The sequence below is a fragment of the Poecilia formosa genome, unplaced genomic scaffold, assembly GCF_000485575.1.
Source record: "Poecilia formosa unplaced genomic scaffold, Poecilia_formosa-5.1.2 Scaffold180, whole genome shotgun sequence".
NCBI lineage: Eukaryota > Metazoa > Chordata > Actinopteri > Cyprinodontiformes > Poeciliidae > Poecilia > Poecilia formosa.
In genome coordinates this window covers 326,808-345,177 of record NW_006800119.1, presented here as the reverse complement: position 1 = coordinate 345,177, position 18,370 = coordinate 326,808, and the positions used below count along the sequence as shown (strand labels likewise).

Here is an 18,370-nt window from a genome sequence, read left to right as displayed (position 1 = left end):
GTTTTAGTATGCTGTGCGATAAATGTAACGCTACTTTTTTTCTTCGTATGATTTTTTTTTTTAAAAAGCCACTTTTGAAAATATTTTCTGTAATATCTTTCATTAGAAAAGAAAACAAGGGGGGAGGGAGGAATCAATTTAAAATTGGAGATTTTTATTTTTAAGCCACATTGCCCAGCTTAACGGCTCACTGCTGATGAGCTTTATGATCCTGAAGTCATTTTGCAGCATGATGTGGGACTTGACCACATTTTCCTAAAGCACAAATTCCTCCTTTATTGACCATTAAATCACTATTAGACTTCTCAACAAACTCTGATCTGACCTCATAGACGAGGAATCTATGAGGTATTGTGAGGAGAAGAAGCGAGAGAGGAGATTAGCTGAATGCTGAGCTCAGCAAAACCAGCCTGGCCGCAAATATTGAAGCAGAATTTGATGCAAAAGACCTAATTTTCTGTGCAGCACATGGCGCATGCTATTTTAGTACATTTCTGATGTAAAATAAAAGTTTCTTTATTGGTCTTCAACAATATGAAAATTTTCTAAATGTGCACAGTACATTATCAAGGAAGGTTTTATTTGAATCAGTGATTTGACTATCAAAAATAATTACCCACAAATGATTTGCATGTATATGACAGGATGTCTTGCAGAAAAGTTCAGCGTTTTGTTTAACTGAAAAAAATGTACCAAAGTTGTGTGTGCATGAAATTAACTGATATTTTCTTGAACAACATCGTGCTACAGTCGAGCTTTGTATAAACATTATCTGCAATCCAGAGTAAAATAAAAACTCCATGTATCAGCAGATCCATCACATTTTCCTGTCTTGCACAACAACTGGTTGCATGCCCCACTTTCAGGACAGAGGGGCCCATTGTTGCCTGAATGGAAAAAACAGCAGAAAAAACAAAACAAAACTCTATTTATGACAACTGATTGCTACGGTTTCTTCCTCGTCTTTGTTCCTGTGTGTAGAACATGCTGCACAGATGCTTCAAATGGTCGATTTTATTAAGAAGCAGAAAACACAATAAACACTAATAAAACAATGATGTAATCTATCTCTGTTACACACCGACAGAGTACATGTAAAAAAAAAAAAAAAAAGCTTAAGTGAGAGCTTGAGTTCAGGTTGAAACGAGCCAGAATTGAGCTTGTGAAATGTGACCAGCTGGGATTTAACCGGTAAAGGTTGAAGGCATGTCACTGGAACCTGACTAACTGGATTTTGTGCGTCCAACCCAGATGAGTTACAGGGAAGCAGCCAAATTATTTACTTCACAGGTGTGCAGAGATTGTGGCGCGCTTAAAAACCAACTCGTGAACAAGGCCAGCGTTCAGACAGTGAGAAATTGAAGGCGAGGCAGGAAGAAAAAAATAAAGAAGACAGTTTCATTAAACAGTTTGATGCCAAAGACTAAGACCCCTCCCCCGCCCCACCACTCCTCAGCCTTTAAGAAGTCAACCGCTCACGCCACCACATCCTGTGACAAAATGTGTTAGAATCACAGAACCAGAGAGTTTCAGCAGCATGTTTGGTGATAATGGAGGGCCGCTCGTGATGCTCCGCCCACTTCACACCCACTTGCCAACTCTGCTCCGGTTGTTTGCTTCGGAGGGGTGACGGATTGATTTCAGCCAAGCGTGTCGCCGCCGCAGTTCTCACCGAAAAACAAAAAAATCACGCTGAGACAGGAAGAAAGCGTCTCGGGGGCCATTCTTCAAAGGAATTTGTGAAAGCTGCTGAGAATCAACATGAAAGATGGGCCGTTAGCGAGCGCTGCTCCTCATAATGTTGTGATTTGTAGGGTACGTGTAATTAGCTTTTATCGCTGGAAGGAAATGGCAGCGACTAACATCTATAACTTGAGACTAAACTGTTAAAATGAGGATAACGAGCATCTGAAATGCATCCGCCAAGTATTTAGCAACAAATGACATCATTAGCTGTTGATTAAAACCACTCCTCAAGAAGAAAACAAGCAACTCGGCTCTTGATTTATTCATTCTTCTTTGATTTTATTCGCCTGACAATCTGTCACTTGTTTTTTTCTGTATTTCATAATTGAAATGTATCACAATTTCAAAAGTATCCACATTTAATATTCGTACAAAACGCTGTTTATTACAACTGGTTGCTGTGGTTTTTTCATCTTTGTTCCTGTGGTTAGAACATGCTGCAAAAATGTTTCAAATGGTCGATTAAGAAGCACAAAACAAAATTAACTTCATAAAGCAATGACATAACCATCAAAGCTGTTATATTTCATTTACCTTGAACAAACCCTTTACCTTAATTGTGGGGACAAAAAAATGAAGAAGAAAGGAAAATGTGGAATTATTTGAACAGATGTCAGCATTGTGATATTTCAGCAATAATATTGCAATTTTCTTGATGATATGCAACTCTACCTCCATCCGTCCGTTACCTTCCACTTACCTGTGGTCGGATCGTAGAGGCAGCAGCCTGGGCAGAGGCCCAGACTTCCCTCTCCTGCCCCAGCTGCTTTGGCCGGCGCTTCCGGGGAAAATCAATGATGAAACAAGCAATGAATGTTATATTTTGTCAAAATATAACATTCATAATCATCAAACTGATTCAGCAGATACAGATCAAATATAATGATTACTTTTCCACTCATTGCTACTCAAAGGCAGCTCTAAACAGGTTGCTTTTTGGGCTTGATTTAAAGCAACTCGGTGTTTCAGCAGTTTTGCAGTTTTCATATTTGTAGAACATAGAAACTGAACCATGCATCTGCATTCTTTGGTTCTGGTTTGGGGATGCACAGCAGACCAGAACCAGAAGACCTGTGGCATCTGCAAAGTTGATGCAACAACGGCTCTTTGTAATACTTCTGCTGGTTTATAAATCACTGATTGGCTTAGAGCCAAACTACATTAACGTCTGTTCTTTGAGCTACAGGGTTTCCGTTCCTGACTTTTGTCTGCCTGACGGGTCTTCCGTACTTCATTCAAAGGGTTGAAACTGGCTGCCGTTGTCGTCGGCACTTAGTGAAAATCGTTTCTTTTCCAACTACCCATTTTTTTTGTATCTGCAGGTGACATAAATGTTTTTCAGGGGCAAACGTTTATCAGACATGGTGAGAAATTACGTACACTTGTAAGATTCTTCACAAAATTCCTACAAAGATCGCTAAATGGCTAAAAACTCTTAGAAATTGTAAAGCCATCGTCCATGGAGAAGGCCGTCTGCAGAAAGGTGTGGCACTCTTGTATTCTTTAGGGCTTTCCGCATACTGAAGCCAGGTGGTCTGTGGGGAGTGTGAAAGGTGTGTTTGTGTATATGAACATCCTGCAGCCACGTGTCCATGTGTCATCTCCAGGTAAAGCATGGAAGACGCTTTACAGGAAACGCCTGTTCTCTTGTCTTCCCCATTTGAAGAACGACTGAGATAAAATCTGAATTACTGATTAAGACTTTCCAAATAATCAGATCACATTATAAAGGTAAAGTCTCAATTATAACGACAAAAAAACAAAACACGGTACACACTCTATTATTAAACGCTCCTTATCAAATTCCATTACCATTCCTAAAGATCCATACAAGCATGTACCTACACTGTGTAGGTATGAGCTTATTTCATGAGAGCCTGTGTCTGTTATTAGGCTAATGAAGTATATTATCTCCGCTCCTCGTTGCATTAAGAACATCTTTTCAACACTTTCTCACTGCTTGAGATCCCTGAAACTCATAGGAGCAAACAGGTGTCGCCAATGTTACTCGAGAGGCTTGTTGTGGCACGCAGCTACCCCTTCCCAGACTGATCCCCTCCCCCTCTGATCGGTTCAAGTTCACGGCTCGGCCACCTCTTGGAAAGCTTTAAAAAGATTTTGCTAAGTGAGTTTCCAGGCATCAACACCATCAACATCCCAGCTCTCCTTTTGCCACAACACATCCTAAGATCGCTCTTTTTCAGATGTCACACTTTAAGGAAGTTTGCTTATTTCTGGGCAACTGGTTGTGTTCACTTTATACTTGTTACTTGATACTTCCCTGAGTTTGATTGGCTAGTTGCCTGTACATATTTCTGAGAAGACGCGTTAAACGATGGGTAATATGTGACTGTCTTGTGACCGCTTCGAGGAGTAGATCTCAGTGGATGGGCAGCTGGGCGGTGGCAGAGTATCCAAGCTTTGCTACCCAATAGGAACAGAGATGGCTTTGTCACTCACTGAGGTGTCGGGCTGCCGAGGCGGATAAAACCAGATAGCTGATGGTATAAACAGGCCTTACATAACTGGCTCGTGTTGAGGCCAGGAGCCAGAGTGGCATCTGACAGGAAGCGGAGAGGAAAGTAGACGCACTAAATAATCAGAGAGAAGGTCCCCGCTGTGCCTCCCATGTTGATCCCGTAGATTAGGAGAGAGAGTGGCGAGTCGGTCTGAGCTTACATGACCGGCAACAGCAGGAGCTGCACAGCTCCCAGTGGCCTTAATGGCTCTGTAGTGATACACAAAGAGGGTTAATCTTCCCTGTGGAGAAAGCTCAGGCTAATTGGCTGACTGACAGCTTATTTTAAGAATGACTCAACAGGCACTAGGGAGACGCACGTGCTGAACACATTGTCTAGAGAAGTTAATCACATTGGAAGCGGGGGCCTTTTCTTTTGAATTTGTTCATTTTCTGTCACATGATGTCTTGATGTGCTATACAGGAAAGTAATTGGTAACTTTGCTCTGTGCAGGTTTTCAACATATTTGATAATTCGGTGCTGTGAAGGTGGATCTAAATTATTGTTGTAGCTCTGAGTGTATGATCAGGGTTGTTGTGCTGCTTCAAGGTGAACCCGTGTCTTGTTAAGTCTTTTTACAGGGTGTATGGCGCGATTGCCCTGTGTTTAGCTCAGTCGTTCTTTCCAGAAATTCTGACCAAACTTGTTGACACTTTATTTCAACGATTGCTTTCTTCTTGCCACTCTGAAGTGACTCATAGTTTTCTAGAGTGCGGGACTAACACTCTTCCCATAGACAAACTTGTGGATCTCTGCTGATGCGGATAACTCTGGAGGAGCTGCAAAGGTGGCTAAATAAAAGCACATGCTCCTTTTTTCAGTTGTACAAAATGTTTACATTTTTATTGTTCATATACAGTGACTGTTTTACTTCCGCCCCTACTAATTTGTAGGACTCCATAATATATCGGCACTGACATCTGTAGTGGCCAATGCTAGTAATTTTTTTTTAACATATCAGTATCGGCCCGATAAATAAAAACGGGATATGAATATTAACAACCGATATTTATTTGCATCTTGTTGCGGTTTTGTTTCATGGGGATAGAGGAGAACGTTGGTCATGTGGTTTTTGTTTGGTCATGTGATAGCGATGCAGCACAGGATTGTGGGTAGATTAAGTAGCTGTGGTGATGATGTAGCTGTGGTGTATTTTTTCCCCAGGTGTCACAGTTGGTGAAATATATCTAATATATACAATGTCGATAAATATCAGTCATCTAATATGACACCAATATCTGATATTGATATTGGCCCAAATTTTTATATTATTGCATCCAATATGAAATGTAGATGTGCATTCAAGGATTTTTAAATTTGAATTGAATCCGTCTGTAAATTTGTTTTGGTCTTCCGATATAAAATCCCCTCAAAAAAGACTTTGAGGTTTGTGTTTGTCACATAAAAGTTAATGCAGTATGAATACTTTTGCTCGGCTCTTTAACCATTGGACAGAAAAAAACTGTGAAACTGAACTTGCATTTAAATAAATTAATTTTTTCAACAACGTGGTTGTTTTACGGATATAAGCAAGGCAGTCCTTTCTTGTGTATAAATTCATGCCAACGTTAAAATCAATTTGTAAATCCGTCCTTGAACTGCAACTTCATAACCAAATTAGACCAGTCTGAGCAAGCTTCTGCTGGTCTTACCAGGCGGTGATTGTCATCAGCAGATTCACTTTGGTTAAAAACAAATGAGGTTTGATATCCACCCGGAATCGGAGCAAACAGGGCCCCGATACAAAATCCGTACGCCATTCCTTTTGCCCAGGGGGCAGAATACGACTGCCTAGTGTTGGCAGAATGAATGCCTTCACATTGGCGAAGAAATTGAGTTTTTATGGGCACAGTCATGAGTTCTGTTTTTAATACGCCGAGTCCTGGAGCTGTTGTTTTTCTGTTCTTCTGAGTTTTCCCTCCATAAGAAAAAAAAAAAAAAGCCTGCTTGTTAATTAGATCGCTATCACTAAATGTTCCAGGAACAAGCAAGAAGAGAAAATGGTTGCATAAAGGAAGAGGAGAAAAACATTTTAACATATGAAGGGGATCCGTTTTCCTTGGGACTTGCCATGCCCACGCCGCATGTCTGCGCTCAATGGCCGGCCCTGTTCGCTGTTATCAGAGATTCCCTGCGCAGATATGATACTTCAGCTGTGGTTTTCATTGTTTAGACATTTCCCCTATCTCAGACAAGTAATTTAGTTAGGCTGGACCTGGAAAGAGTCTTATGCAACAGGCTTTCCAAACTGCCCCAGTATCTCTACGTGATAAGTCCTGCTTACTTCAACCCCGGGCCCCACCTCCCTTCCTACTTTCGGACTCTTTTCCTCTCACACCACATGTTCCCTTCGTGCCATTCTGGCAATGAAAGTAGGGCAGGGTTTTCCTCTCTCTCCGTCTCTCTCTCCCCTGCATCTGGCCCTCCTCAGCTCGCCCTCTGTGGGCTGATGTAACAGTGTTTAGAGCTGAGGTGCTGTGTGCCCTCACTGTAACCACTCAGCTGATTACATGTCTTACGTAAAGGGGGAAGAGGATGGGGGTGGGATTGTTGCAAGGAAAATGGGGCAGAACAGACGAGTGGGTTGCAGAAAAAAATAAAACGTACAACGCTGTCGCACAAGATTACAGTGTGTGTACTCACACTAAGTGTAGAACATTTGATTCCCTCTCATTTCTCCGGCCAACTTTCCCCACTTACCCAAGTAATTACATCTGCGAAACGTCCATTAGGGTCTAGCCCAGTTTGTGTTTGAAGCTGCTAGCCTCGTGTTCAAAGCGTGCTCGCTTTTGAGGTATGTGCATGGGCAGCACGTGGACGAGTTGTGGGACTGGTTGCACGCCTGAGAAGCCGTTAGTAGTTGGCTGCAGGCTAATCCCAGATCTCGTCTTGGGTTCCGCTATCGATGGGGAGAGCGACTCAGAGACGTTGACACCCAGCATTGTCCGCAACATGCCACAAATACGTCGCTGGCCAAGGGGTCAAAGGGCGCACAAGGTAATGTCAGGTCAGGTGAGCGAGGAGGAGTGCTAAGCTTGTTTTCCTGTGAAATGACTCTTATGTAACCGTGCCTAACCAAACAACTGACTCACAGCTTTGCCACAGAAGCAATAAGACAATAAAAACAGTCATCTGCAAGAAATAACAAGGGAAGTCGTATTCAGTGAAGTGGAATATTATCCAGTAACTCAACTCATTAAGTGAAGCACACTGTGTGGATTGGTTGGAGACCAGTGTGTTCAAACCTTTACTTCTGTTAATTATGATATGATTTTCTATTTATAGCTAATGAAAACACAACATTAATGATGAAAGTATTACATCAGACCAATAACTAGGCCTGCCATGTTAACGCAATTTGCTTGACAATAAATTGCCCTGGTAATAGTTGCGATTAATAACAGTATAGTTGTTTTGAGACCATTTTCAAGTAACACTGTGTATTTATGATGGTATTATAATGCAACATCATCCTCTCAGTTGACGGTAAGCTTTAATTTTGTAAAGAACTTTTATGACTGGAACTGGAAAATATTTCAAATATCCAAAATAAAAGACAACAACCAAAAACTATACAGAAATAGGAATTTAAAAAAAACACACGCACACAACCAAGTCATAAATAAAATGTATCATAAATAAATCATCAGAATGGAAATGATCAAACTCATTTTAATTTATCTTGGAATTAATTGCTTATAGCGATGGACTTACTAATAACATTCATTTTTAATACAGAAATGTTGGACAAATGAAAAGCATGTTTTATGTCAAAAATGGTAATTTTTAAATATACTTTTAATCTGACTAAAGAGCCTCATTGGAACTCTTTAAAATTAAGTAGAACTGGATATTGTCACTTTAAAGGATGTCAAACAGAAATATTGTTTTAATAAACAGGATTATTTCAAGTCCTGCATAACACACTGCTGGGTGTAATAGTTGGCATTAAGTTGTTGTATTTTGTATATAAAGAATAAGTCATTAATGATGTAAAGGATAAGTAGTATTATGTTTCATTGTAGTCAATTAGGCCAGTGTTTATAGATGAATTGAAATCAAATCCACCTATTGTCAATTCATTGTAAAGCAAACACATAACATACAAAAGGATAAAAGCACAAATCAGGTGAATCAGTGCATAATTGCAGTGATATTGTACCAAAACTTGGCACAGGTTTATCATTCTAACAGCTTGTGGCAGGAAGCTGTGTTGCAATACAATGGCTCTGCCTTCGAAGGTTTATGAAGTAGATAAATACTTAGTAAATCCTCAGCAAAGTTTTTGTTAAAAATTGTCTTTAGGCTTAACTAGTCCATATAAAATGTGGTTTTTCTAATTCCAAGGTGCCAATAAAGCACTGAAAATGCCTCCCTTCTGTGTGTTTCACAAACTAAATAAACAAAGTAAATCTAAGAAGTGTTTTAGAAAATCTGTATATCAATTTGTATAATATCTGTATAATCAATTTGTGGTTTGACAAAAAAGAAATGGATTTTTCTAGAGATAACCAAATGATGTCCTAAAACCAAAACCATGGTGAAACAGCCTTTTAATTGAAAGCTAATATGCAGCTGCAAAGCAAATATTAGCTTTAGCATTGGTAGCTGCAAACAGTTAGCTAGACATAATATATACACAGCTATAAATCTTTTGTATCTTATCAGTCACTGTCATCCATAATGCTGCTGAAATAGTCTAATATGTGTGAAGTTTAAAGCCCACACTTTTTAAGCATCGCAGTGCTAAATATTAGCTTCAAAAATAATATACAAAGCTAATATTTAGCACTGTAATGCTAAATAGTAGCTTCAAAGAATTTCACTTTTTCAGCTGCTAGATAGCTCTTCAAATTTCAGACCTCATTTAGAGAAGAACTGTTCATATCATATCTATCTTTTTGTTTGTAATTCTCAAAACAAGGAGAATTAACGTAATGTTGAATCCCACTGATGTCCTTATTTTAGAGGTAGTAATTATTGTGCAGGGAAACTAAGCTAACTAAGCTTTTTTTTTTTTAAAACGCCTTTTTTCTCTGCCTCTCTTGTTCTCCCAGAGGTCCTTTTATAATCGTTTAACTGGAGACAACAAGTCAGAAAAATTCTTCAAGGTGTTTTATGAGCGCATGAAGCTGGCACAGCAGGAGATTAAAGCCACTGTGACGGTCAACACCAGTGACCTGGGGAGCAAGAAGAAGGACGAGGAACCGCCAGACAAAGATATGCCAACACGGAAGAAAGGTGAGGAAACTGTAAGGAGTCTGAAATATCATCAGATTAGGACTAGAAGAGGCTATAGAAGGAAACATTGGCTCTAAAACTCAAATGTGAATTCCTAATGCAAAAACAATTGTCAGTTTTGCACTTTATTTCATTTGACTCCCTCATCTGTAAATATATGTTTAATGTTGCTCTAATACTACAAAATGTTTAACAGGAGCAATAATGAGGCAGATCTTAGTACAGCAGGAGTACAGTGTGGCAATATTTAGGTTGTTTTATGAATACCGTACTGCTTGTCAAATGAAGAATCTCATTTCCATTATTGTCTCTATTTGACTCACTTTTCTATAATTTTGGTTAGTGAAAGACGTGCCGGTGGTTGCGATGGTGACCGAGGAGGTGAAGGAGCAGCTGGTGGAGGCCTCCGCCGTCACCAAGAAGGCCTACGCCACCTACCGTCGCGAGGCGGAGGCCGAGGAGCACCAGGCGGCCGCCGCCGACGGCGCCCCCGTTCCGACCACCGACAAGAGCCAAGACGAAGGCGAGATGAGTGTCATCATCACCATCATGCAGCCCATCCTACGCCTCATGCAGCTGCTCTGCGAGAACCACAACAGAGACCTGCAGGTCAGCCGGCGTTTATCGTTCTGAGTCGGCGGGGGACGTTGGCGTGCGTAAACGGTTCCCCCGACCTCTCATGAGTCGACAGCAGGCCTTCCTTAGCCTGCCGCTTTGAATCTCAATCATCGCGCTCGGTTATACAGAAACGAAACCGTGTTGAAAATAGTTACCGGTTGCAGAACTTCCTGATGCTGCTGTTTCCATATCTTTAATGTCTTGGTCTGGTTTCACTATGATGGTGCGTATTTGTAAGCTCCTGCAGCCCAGACAGAACACTTCCTTCACGCACAGATTCTGTTTACTCTCTAAACTGGGACGGGTATTTTTAAAACCTGGTGTCTGGATGACCCTGTATCACCCGCCGTCTCCTCCCAAAAGGTGTAAGATATTAAAACATCCTTTTGTAAAACAGTGTTTTAGAAAAGTATGTAAACCATTTAAACTATTGAATTTTGTGTCACTTTAAACTCCCAAATTTAAATGTCTATGATTTAAATCTCACATTGAGATATTATGTGATAAACCAACACAAATAAGTGCATAGCTGAAACATATAAGGAATTGAACTTTTCACTTTTGTAAAGTTTGCCATGCATTTGCATTCAACCCCATTTGCTCCAGTAACTCTAAATAAAATCCAGTTGCATTAACAGGGTGCTAGAAAGTCTTAAGTTCCTGTGTCTAGAATTCAGGCTTAAATGTCTCAAATTCATTTTCAAAACAGTCTCATTCACATTCACAACATGGAAATAACAAAAGACAACAATAGAAACAGTTACATGCAACAGTGTAAGTAAGAGCAAAACTTTCATTGTGTGTTAAAAGCCATTGAATAAAAATGTATCTTAAAGAGTCTTAAGAGTGAACAGTAAAGTTAGTCTTAAATACATTCATCGCAGGTCTTAAAGTTTGTTATTTCAGGACACTTGAAAGTAGTCAATAGCAAAGATTAATGAGTAAATACTTAAAATATTTTAAACAATAACCTAAGGGACCTGTACATAAATACACATTACAATTTTTGAAAGAAAAATTGTAATGATTCTCAGTTATTATGTTCTTGTTATGTTTTAGTTTTACATAAAATCCTGCGCTGAAATGTGTGGTCATGTGAGAAAATGTTATTTAAAAACTAAAGAGGTATAAATTATTTTTCATGATATTGTTTTATATTTACTCTCATAAGGACACAAACCTTACTTGAGGTCATTTCCATACGCACTGCTGTAGAGAAAATTAACCTATTAATATTTTCCCACTTTTTCTTGTCATTCTCCAGAACTTCTTGCGCAATCAGAACAACAAAAACAACTACAATCTGGTGTGTGAGACTCTTCAGTTCCTGGACTGCATCTGTGGCAGCACCACCGGAGGTCTGGGGCTGCTGGGACTCTACATCAACGAGAAGAATGTCGGACTGATCAACCAGACTGTGGAGAGCCTGACAGAGTACTGCCAGGGCCCGTGTCATGAGAACCAGGTGATGAATCTCCTCTGAACACTGCTCATACAAGAAGAATCACGCTTTGACGTCAACATTGTAATACTTACCATTTGTATTAAGTTCTAGGTGTATCTTTATTATTATTTTAAGGGACGATTGCCAAAATGTAGTTATGATTGGTTGTTTTCAAGTAGCTCTGTCATAACATTCTGGTCAAGTGTGAACCTGGTGACTGAGTAAAGCCAGTGGCCGCATGAAGTGATTTCAGTTCCTCTAGATGTTGCTGGAAAGGGGATTGCCAAACTAAAAACGGCTCTCCATTTAAATCCTGTAACAAGGAAAACACTGAGATACTGTGTTTGGCTGCATAACGCTGTCACCAGCAGTATTTCAGTCCTGAATGAAAGCGGCTATGCCGAAACGAATGATTTGTTTGCTACAAACCATGAATATTCGAAAGAAGCAAAAGGACGTAAAAGTGGTTGGGGTCAGGTTGGTCATTGACCTGCTTCAAGTCATGTGAGTCCTTAGGCTCACATGAGGGAACACTTAAATATCTTGTTCATTCTTCTGGCTAAATGAATAATCCCTGAATGTTATTAAAACCATGCAGAAATAAACCTAAATGTGCCTTTGTAACTTCTGAGTACAATTAGACGTTATCCATATTTGACTTCCTGCTTGTGGCCTTTGTTTAGTTGAAAGTTCCTCTGGATTTTTCTGTATTTACCTCCATCCATCTTCCACCAATTCTGACTAGTTTACTTGTATGCTGCTGCCACCGTCATGTTTCATTGTGACGTTGGTGTGATGTGCAGTACTTCAAGCATAGTGTTCGGCATATAGGCGATAAAAGGTTCACTTTAGTCTCATGTGGCCAGAAGATCTTCCTCCACATGTTTTCTACGTTCCCCACAATTTATTTTTACTGCAAATCCTTTTTATGCCCTTACTTATTGATTTGTAATAGTGACATTAAAATTAGTTAAGGCTGCATTCACACCAGCCATGTTTAGTCCACTTTAATTTAACCCTAGTCTGCTACCTTAGAAAGTCTGGTTTGTTTGGGAAGGCATGAATGCCATCTACCTCTGATGCGGACCAAAAAAGCGATGGGTCCACCTAAAAACCTTGGTTTCGGTTTGTTGAAGTGAACTCTGGTCTGGTTTCTCAGTGTCTTCTTCAGGGGATTTTGTGTCGTTTCCTTCAGTGATTGTTGGTGCACCATCCTCACAGTCAAGGGGAGTAATCAGGTTTTTCAAAGGGTTTTGTTCATTTGACATGGTACAGTGTGAAAGAGAACCACGCCATCTGAAAATGTGATAAATGTCACAGTTGTGGTCACCAATCGAACAGTCTCTGTCAGGTGTGACAACACCCTAAAAACAACCTATCTTCAGTATTTCTGATTTTTTAAAAAATCTTTTTTATAGTATTTGTTTTTCTATTTTCTTTTCCTTAGTGAAAATATTTAAAGAATGACAACGTGGATGTGTTTTTATTAAACTTTTTGGGAGAGGAAGCAAAAGGTTGTACTGTTCAGTGGTTGGTACATCGTGTCTCTCTGGAATAAAGACGGGTTAAAACTCATCTCACAAACTACTTACTCCCAAAAGGTGATGGGACTTCACAGCCCAACCACACCACTGTGGTTTGATGTTCAGCGTTACGCCTTACACACCTGTCCTCATGACTCTTAAGCCCATAGAAATTATTAGGGAATATAAAATCAAGACTTTGAGGAAAATTCCAAGCAGAGGAATTTGTTTTTTTTCTTTGCAGTGCAACCATGCAAACATTTTGAAATACTTTTGTTTAGAACCCTGCTTCACTTTGAGGTTATGCAAAGCTTTCCTGACACAGCATTTCCTTTGAGTTGAGATCTGGACTTTGTGTTGTAGTAGCACATATAGACCCTCACATTTTGCTCTGTAATAATTCAGTACTCTGAGAACTTAATGGTGGAGTCAATGACTGCAGCTTGCGTTGGTCCTGTAACTGCAGACCAAACTTGAACCCCCGCCCCTTCCATTGGTCATTGTCATATGCATTGTTCATTATCTTCAGACATTATCTTCAGACATTATCTTCATTATCTTCAGACAGCTCCTCTCTGGTTTGATCTGCTTCGTAGATGGTGATCTTTTAGAACTGTTGTGGTTTGCTTAGATGAAATGTGCAACCCAAACCCCCCACTAGGCCAACTCTGCTTCTAGTTCATACGTGATGTATAATGTTTAAATGGTTTTAGATTGGAAACATCTGTGTAATTTGTAAAACCAAAAAAAAAAAACTAATTTTCTTTTGCTTTCCAGAACTGCATAGCCACTCATGAGTGCAATGGCATCGATATCATCATTGCTCTCATTCTCAACGACATCAACCCGCTGGGTAAGAAGAGGATGGACCTGGTTCTGGAGCTCAAAGTGAGTGATTTTTGGTCAATTCAATGGTTTTCAACAAAGGGGATTTGTGATTTGCTAGTTTATTTCTTTATTTCCTGACATGCAGCATATGTGCTGCATGTCTAGTTTCTACATGCAGCACATATGCCAGAAAAGAAAATAAGAGTCATTTTTGTTCAGTTGCACAGAAATATGTATTGCTCTAGCAGAGAAGGTGACAAATAAAGAAAATGTGTCTAATAACAAAAATTGTGCAATGTCAGCTCAAAAGTTATACATCACTGTGTTTGTCTTGGAGCAACTGGGGTTGAATCCAAAAGGGTGTATAGAAAATTTTGGAAAGTGTGCAAAGTAAATGTATTAGTATTTCCATACAGTATCGTAGCTAAATAAATCAGTGATTAAACTCAGATTCTTATACTCCTGTACAAACATTTGCTAGTTAAAATTGATTATTGATCATGATGGTCCTCTTATTCGTCTATAATTTAGCATATTGTCGCCTTCCTAAAAGAATGGCCTAAAATGACTTAGGCCATTCTTTTAGGAAGGCGACAATATGTAATTTGATAGCCACCGACTGTTTTTGCACGTCTAGCATGTGATAAATACCACAAGCAGGACTGAAATGCTATAGCAATAAAAACATTAATCTCATGCTTTGCTATGAAGATCCTTTGTCTGCGCTAATGAAGATAATTCCCTTCTTCAATCTGAATTCTTGAAAAGGTTCCATCGGACATTAGTTTGATCTGCTTTTTGATCAATTCACCAAATAGTTATTTAACCACTTGGGGGAATCCCATAGACTCAGTCTGGTAAAAATAAAAAACAAATGACAAAGCAACCGGTTATAAAAAGAAAAATAACGTGGCAGAATGAGGTAAAACACTGTCCGTTTCACACCTTTGCATACCAAGCAACACACGCACTCAAAAAATGTAACTTTATTTCATCATGTATTTATGATGAAACCTGTTTTCCAACACGTCAACACATGCATCAGGACAGGAAAAGGTGTGATAGCATCTTTATTTTCAGTTAAACATTTTACAACATCTTACTTGGCTTTTGTTGTAAGGTCTTCAGGAAAAGTTGCCTGTATTGTAAAATAGTAAAACATACCAATAATACCTTTTGCAGAACTGGTTCCATACAATACTAGCACATGAAAAATTTGTAAAGATGTCTACTACTTTTTCATTCACTAATTTCTTCCACAGAACAATGCCTCTAAGCTGCTGCTTGCAATTATGGAGAGTCGGCATGACAGCGAGAACGCCGAGAGGATTCTGTACAACATGAGGCCCAAAGAGCTGGTGAGCATACGCCGCACATAAAATCATCAAACATTAATTTGATGATTAATGTTCATTTCGTGTTCTTCTGACCTTGCGGGGCCTTGCAGGTGGAAGTTATCAAAAAAGCCTACATGCAGGGTGAGATAGAGGTGGAGGAGCCCGAGGAGGGCGAAGATGGAGAGGAGGAACATTCTGCGTCTCCGCGGAACGTGGGACACAATATCTACATTTTGGCACATCAAGTAAGCCTCCAAAGGAGAACCCATCCCCTCCGAATTCACATACAGCCAACAAATTTAAGTGACTTTTTCACTGTGTCATTTCCTATGACCGATTAAGAAACATGTATAGATGGATGCGGACCGGAGGCCGCTCCAAAAGCAGGTGGCGGACAATAGCGCAAAGCATTCTGGGTCTATAGAGCCAAAATAATAGAGTCCATAACTAAAGGGATAAAACGACTCGTGGTCTTTTGTCAGAGACAAAAGGAAGTCCTACAGCAACTAAACTCTGACGCTACTTTATTTTTTGTTTACATTTTGTAAAGAAAGAAGTGGCACTCAGTATCTTCGTCGCATGTTGATTCCTTCAGTAGTTCTTGGTGCAACGCCACCACAGGCAAGAAGGTGAACAGGTTTTTCACTTAGTTTGGATCCTTCGACAAAGTGCAGTGTGAAAACGAACGCCACCAGCTGAAAGTCTAGCAAATGTTGCAATTTTAGTCCCCAATTCAACCGAGTCTACTGGACTATCGGGTGTGAAAACTCCCTTAGTCTTTCCTTTTCACATTTGCCCATATTACTTGACAATATTCAAGCTGAGACTATGAGCTTCATCAAGTTCTTAATAAAGCCGGAACCCTGCCCATATTCTTTACAAAGCTTCTTGACGTAGACTGTCATTGAACGTAATTCAAACAAACAGTCATTCTTAGTGCAACGCCTTTGAATAAACGGCAGCTACACCTTTCTGAGGACTTCACAAATAATGGAAGTGCTAATTATCTGTGTCTGGTCTGTTTCAGTTGGCGCGTCACAACAAGGAGCTGCAGGCCATGCTGAAGCCTGGGGGGACGTACGGAGAGGGCGACGAGGCGCTGGAGTTCTACGCCAAACACACGGCTCAGATCGAGGTCAGCCGTTTAGCCGCCGTGCCTCGGCCAGGCAGAGCTGCTTGTAGTGGAGTTTTATATATTTGCTGCTGTCATCTCTGGCAGTCTTTTAAGGTTTCCTAAGAGACTGAAAAGATACTGCCGCGTTTTGGTAAAGAGATCACCCGAGGCGTGTCGTAAAAGGGTGTTTGTTGTAATTTTTTTGCACAGTTATTAGGTTTCATCACAGCGGGATGCCAAATGCCTTTGGCATGCTCGCTCATTTCCCGGTGCAGCCTCGTAAGCAGAAGGAATGCAGATTGTTAACACCGATTTGTGCTCAAGTTGTCAGTGGGGTTTTTTTTCTTTGCAGAGTTCCAATGTTTTTCCAATGCAGCAAAAGACTGTATCGAACACCCAGTCAAAAGAGCTTAGACTTAATTGATGCATGAAGCTAATTGTGGTGGTTGTATTCAGATCGTTCGTCTGGATCGCACCATGGAGCAGATAGTGTTTCCGGTCCCCAACATCTGCGAGTTCCTCACACAAGAGTCCAAACTGCGAGTGTATTACACCACAGAGCGGGACGAGCAGGGCAGCAAGATCAATGACTTTTTCCTGCGTTCTGAGGATCTCTTCAATGAGATGAACTGGCAGAAGAAGCTGCGAGGTACTCAAGAGGCCACTGGTAACACAAACACCGTACCCTGTGCGTTTTTCTCCTCTACCTTTTTTATATCCTACTGCATAGTTTGTACTCCTTCCTTGTGCATCTCTCCAGGCTGTTATGGGAAATAAAAAAAAAAGCATGAACAAGATTTTTTGAATACTTGGGGATTTTTTTTTTTAAACTTGTGACCTGACCTGACTGGATTTCCCAAAACATTTTGTCCTTCCTTGACACTCAGATGATCACATCACAGGCACTTGAATTTTAGCTTATTTTTGGAAATGACAAAAACACTGTAGATAAATCACAAGCTAAAAAGTAAACAAAAGTGATTATAGCCTAATAAATTCTAGATCTGCTGATACTCATAAAATATTGAATCATACAGGTGCAAAAAAACTAATTAAAACATCTGTAAAAGCTTTTTTCTGAATTCACTGACTTTGGCATCAGGGGAGGAAAAATTAAAAACTTAAAAACAGTTGATCAGTTAAAATCCTTATGAAAATATTAATCACTTCTGTTATTTTAGTGTACTTTGTTAAAAACACTGTAATAAATAATTTCTGTGAAACAATTTATTTCCAGCTGTTTATGCCATAACAAAACAGATGTAAAAATTGCAAAAATCTAAAACATTTTGTGGTTTTTATTTAGAAATTCTAACATGAAGACAATTGATCAATTCTGATAAAAAAAAAAAAAAGAAAGAAAGAAAACCTTCCAAATCTTTCCTGAGACAGTACTGCAAAAGTGTAAATAGTCAAATCATTGTTTGGTTAAAAGAACGTGCAAAGAATTGATGGTTTGTTGTTTATTTGTTGTTAGACAAGGGAAAATGTGCAAACAAAAAAATAGCCACAATTTATAAATAAAGAAATGGTTTTAAAGCTTTTAAACGATCTTTTGAGAGAACAGTCAGTCTGCTTGGTCTGAATTTCAAAGGGAAAAAATAAAAAAAAAGGAAAACATTGTAAAAAGAAATGATTTGAACATCTTGGAAAACAGTTCAACGTGTAAGAAATCATTTGAAGGAAATAAGATTTAGATGATGAAATAAAAATGAAACGTGATTAATAGCGAAACAGACAGTTCCACTGAGTTAAAGAGAAGCAGCCATGGACAGGGATTTTTTTTTTCTCTTTTATGCACTGCTTAAAGAGTCTGGAACATTGGTTTTGTCCTGTAAAATATTAAAAGATGGTCGTGTGAAGAAAACAAACATTTCCATAGTCATTGATGATATTGGGTCATATGTCAATGAAAGTCGAGGTAGTGCTTAAAACTTCTTCAAGAAGTGAGCACTCTTTAGCTGTTATCGCTCACTCAGAGGATATATATATATATATAT

At 39.5% G+C, this 18,370-nt stretch overlaps 1 protein-coding gene across 17 annotated transcripts in view; it reads left to right on the top strand.

The window, feature by feature from the left end:
• The window catches only part of LOC103147315 (inositol 1,4,5-trisphosphate receptor type 1-like), a 124,655-nt gene that overhangs the window by 72,002 nt on the left and 34,283 nt on the right, over window positions 1-18,370 (top strand). For 12 of the 17 annotated variants that reach the window (XM_007565585.2, XM_016678319.1, XM_016678331.1 and 9 more), the window contains 8 exons: window positions 9,323-9,506; window positions 9,850-10,115; window positions 11,389-11,589; window positions 13,869-13,979; window positions 15,182-15,277; window positions 15,367-15,501; window positions 16,284-16,391; window positions 16,827-17,058. In XM_007565585.2, the coding sequence (XP_007565647.1) occupies window positions 9,323-9,506; window positions 9,850-10,115; window positions 11,389-11,589; window positions 13,869-13,979; window positions 15,182-15,277; window positions 15,367-15,501; window positions 16,284-16,391; window positions 16,827-17,058 (1,333 nt within the window). The remainder of the gene's footprint in view (window positions 1-9,322; window positions 9,507-9,849; window positions 10,116-11,388; window positions 11,590-13,868; window positions 13,980-15,181; window positions 15,278-15,366; window positions 15,502-16,283; window positions 16,392-16,826; window positions 17,059-18,370) is intronic. The other 5 variants (XM_016678333.1, XM_016678332.1, XM_016678330.1 and 2 more) reach the window with 1 other exon arrangement.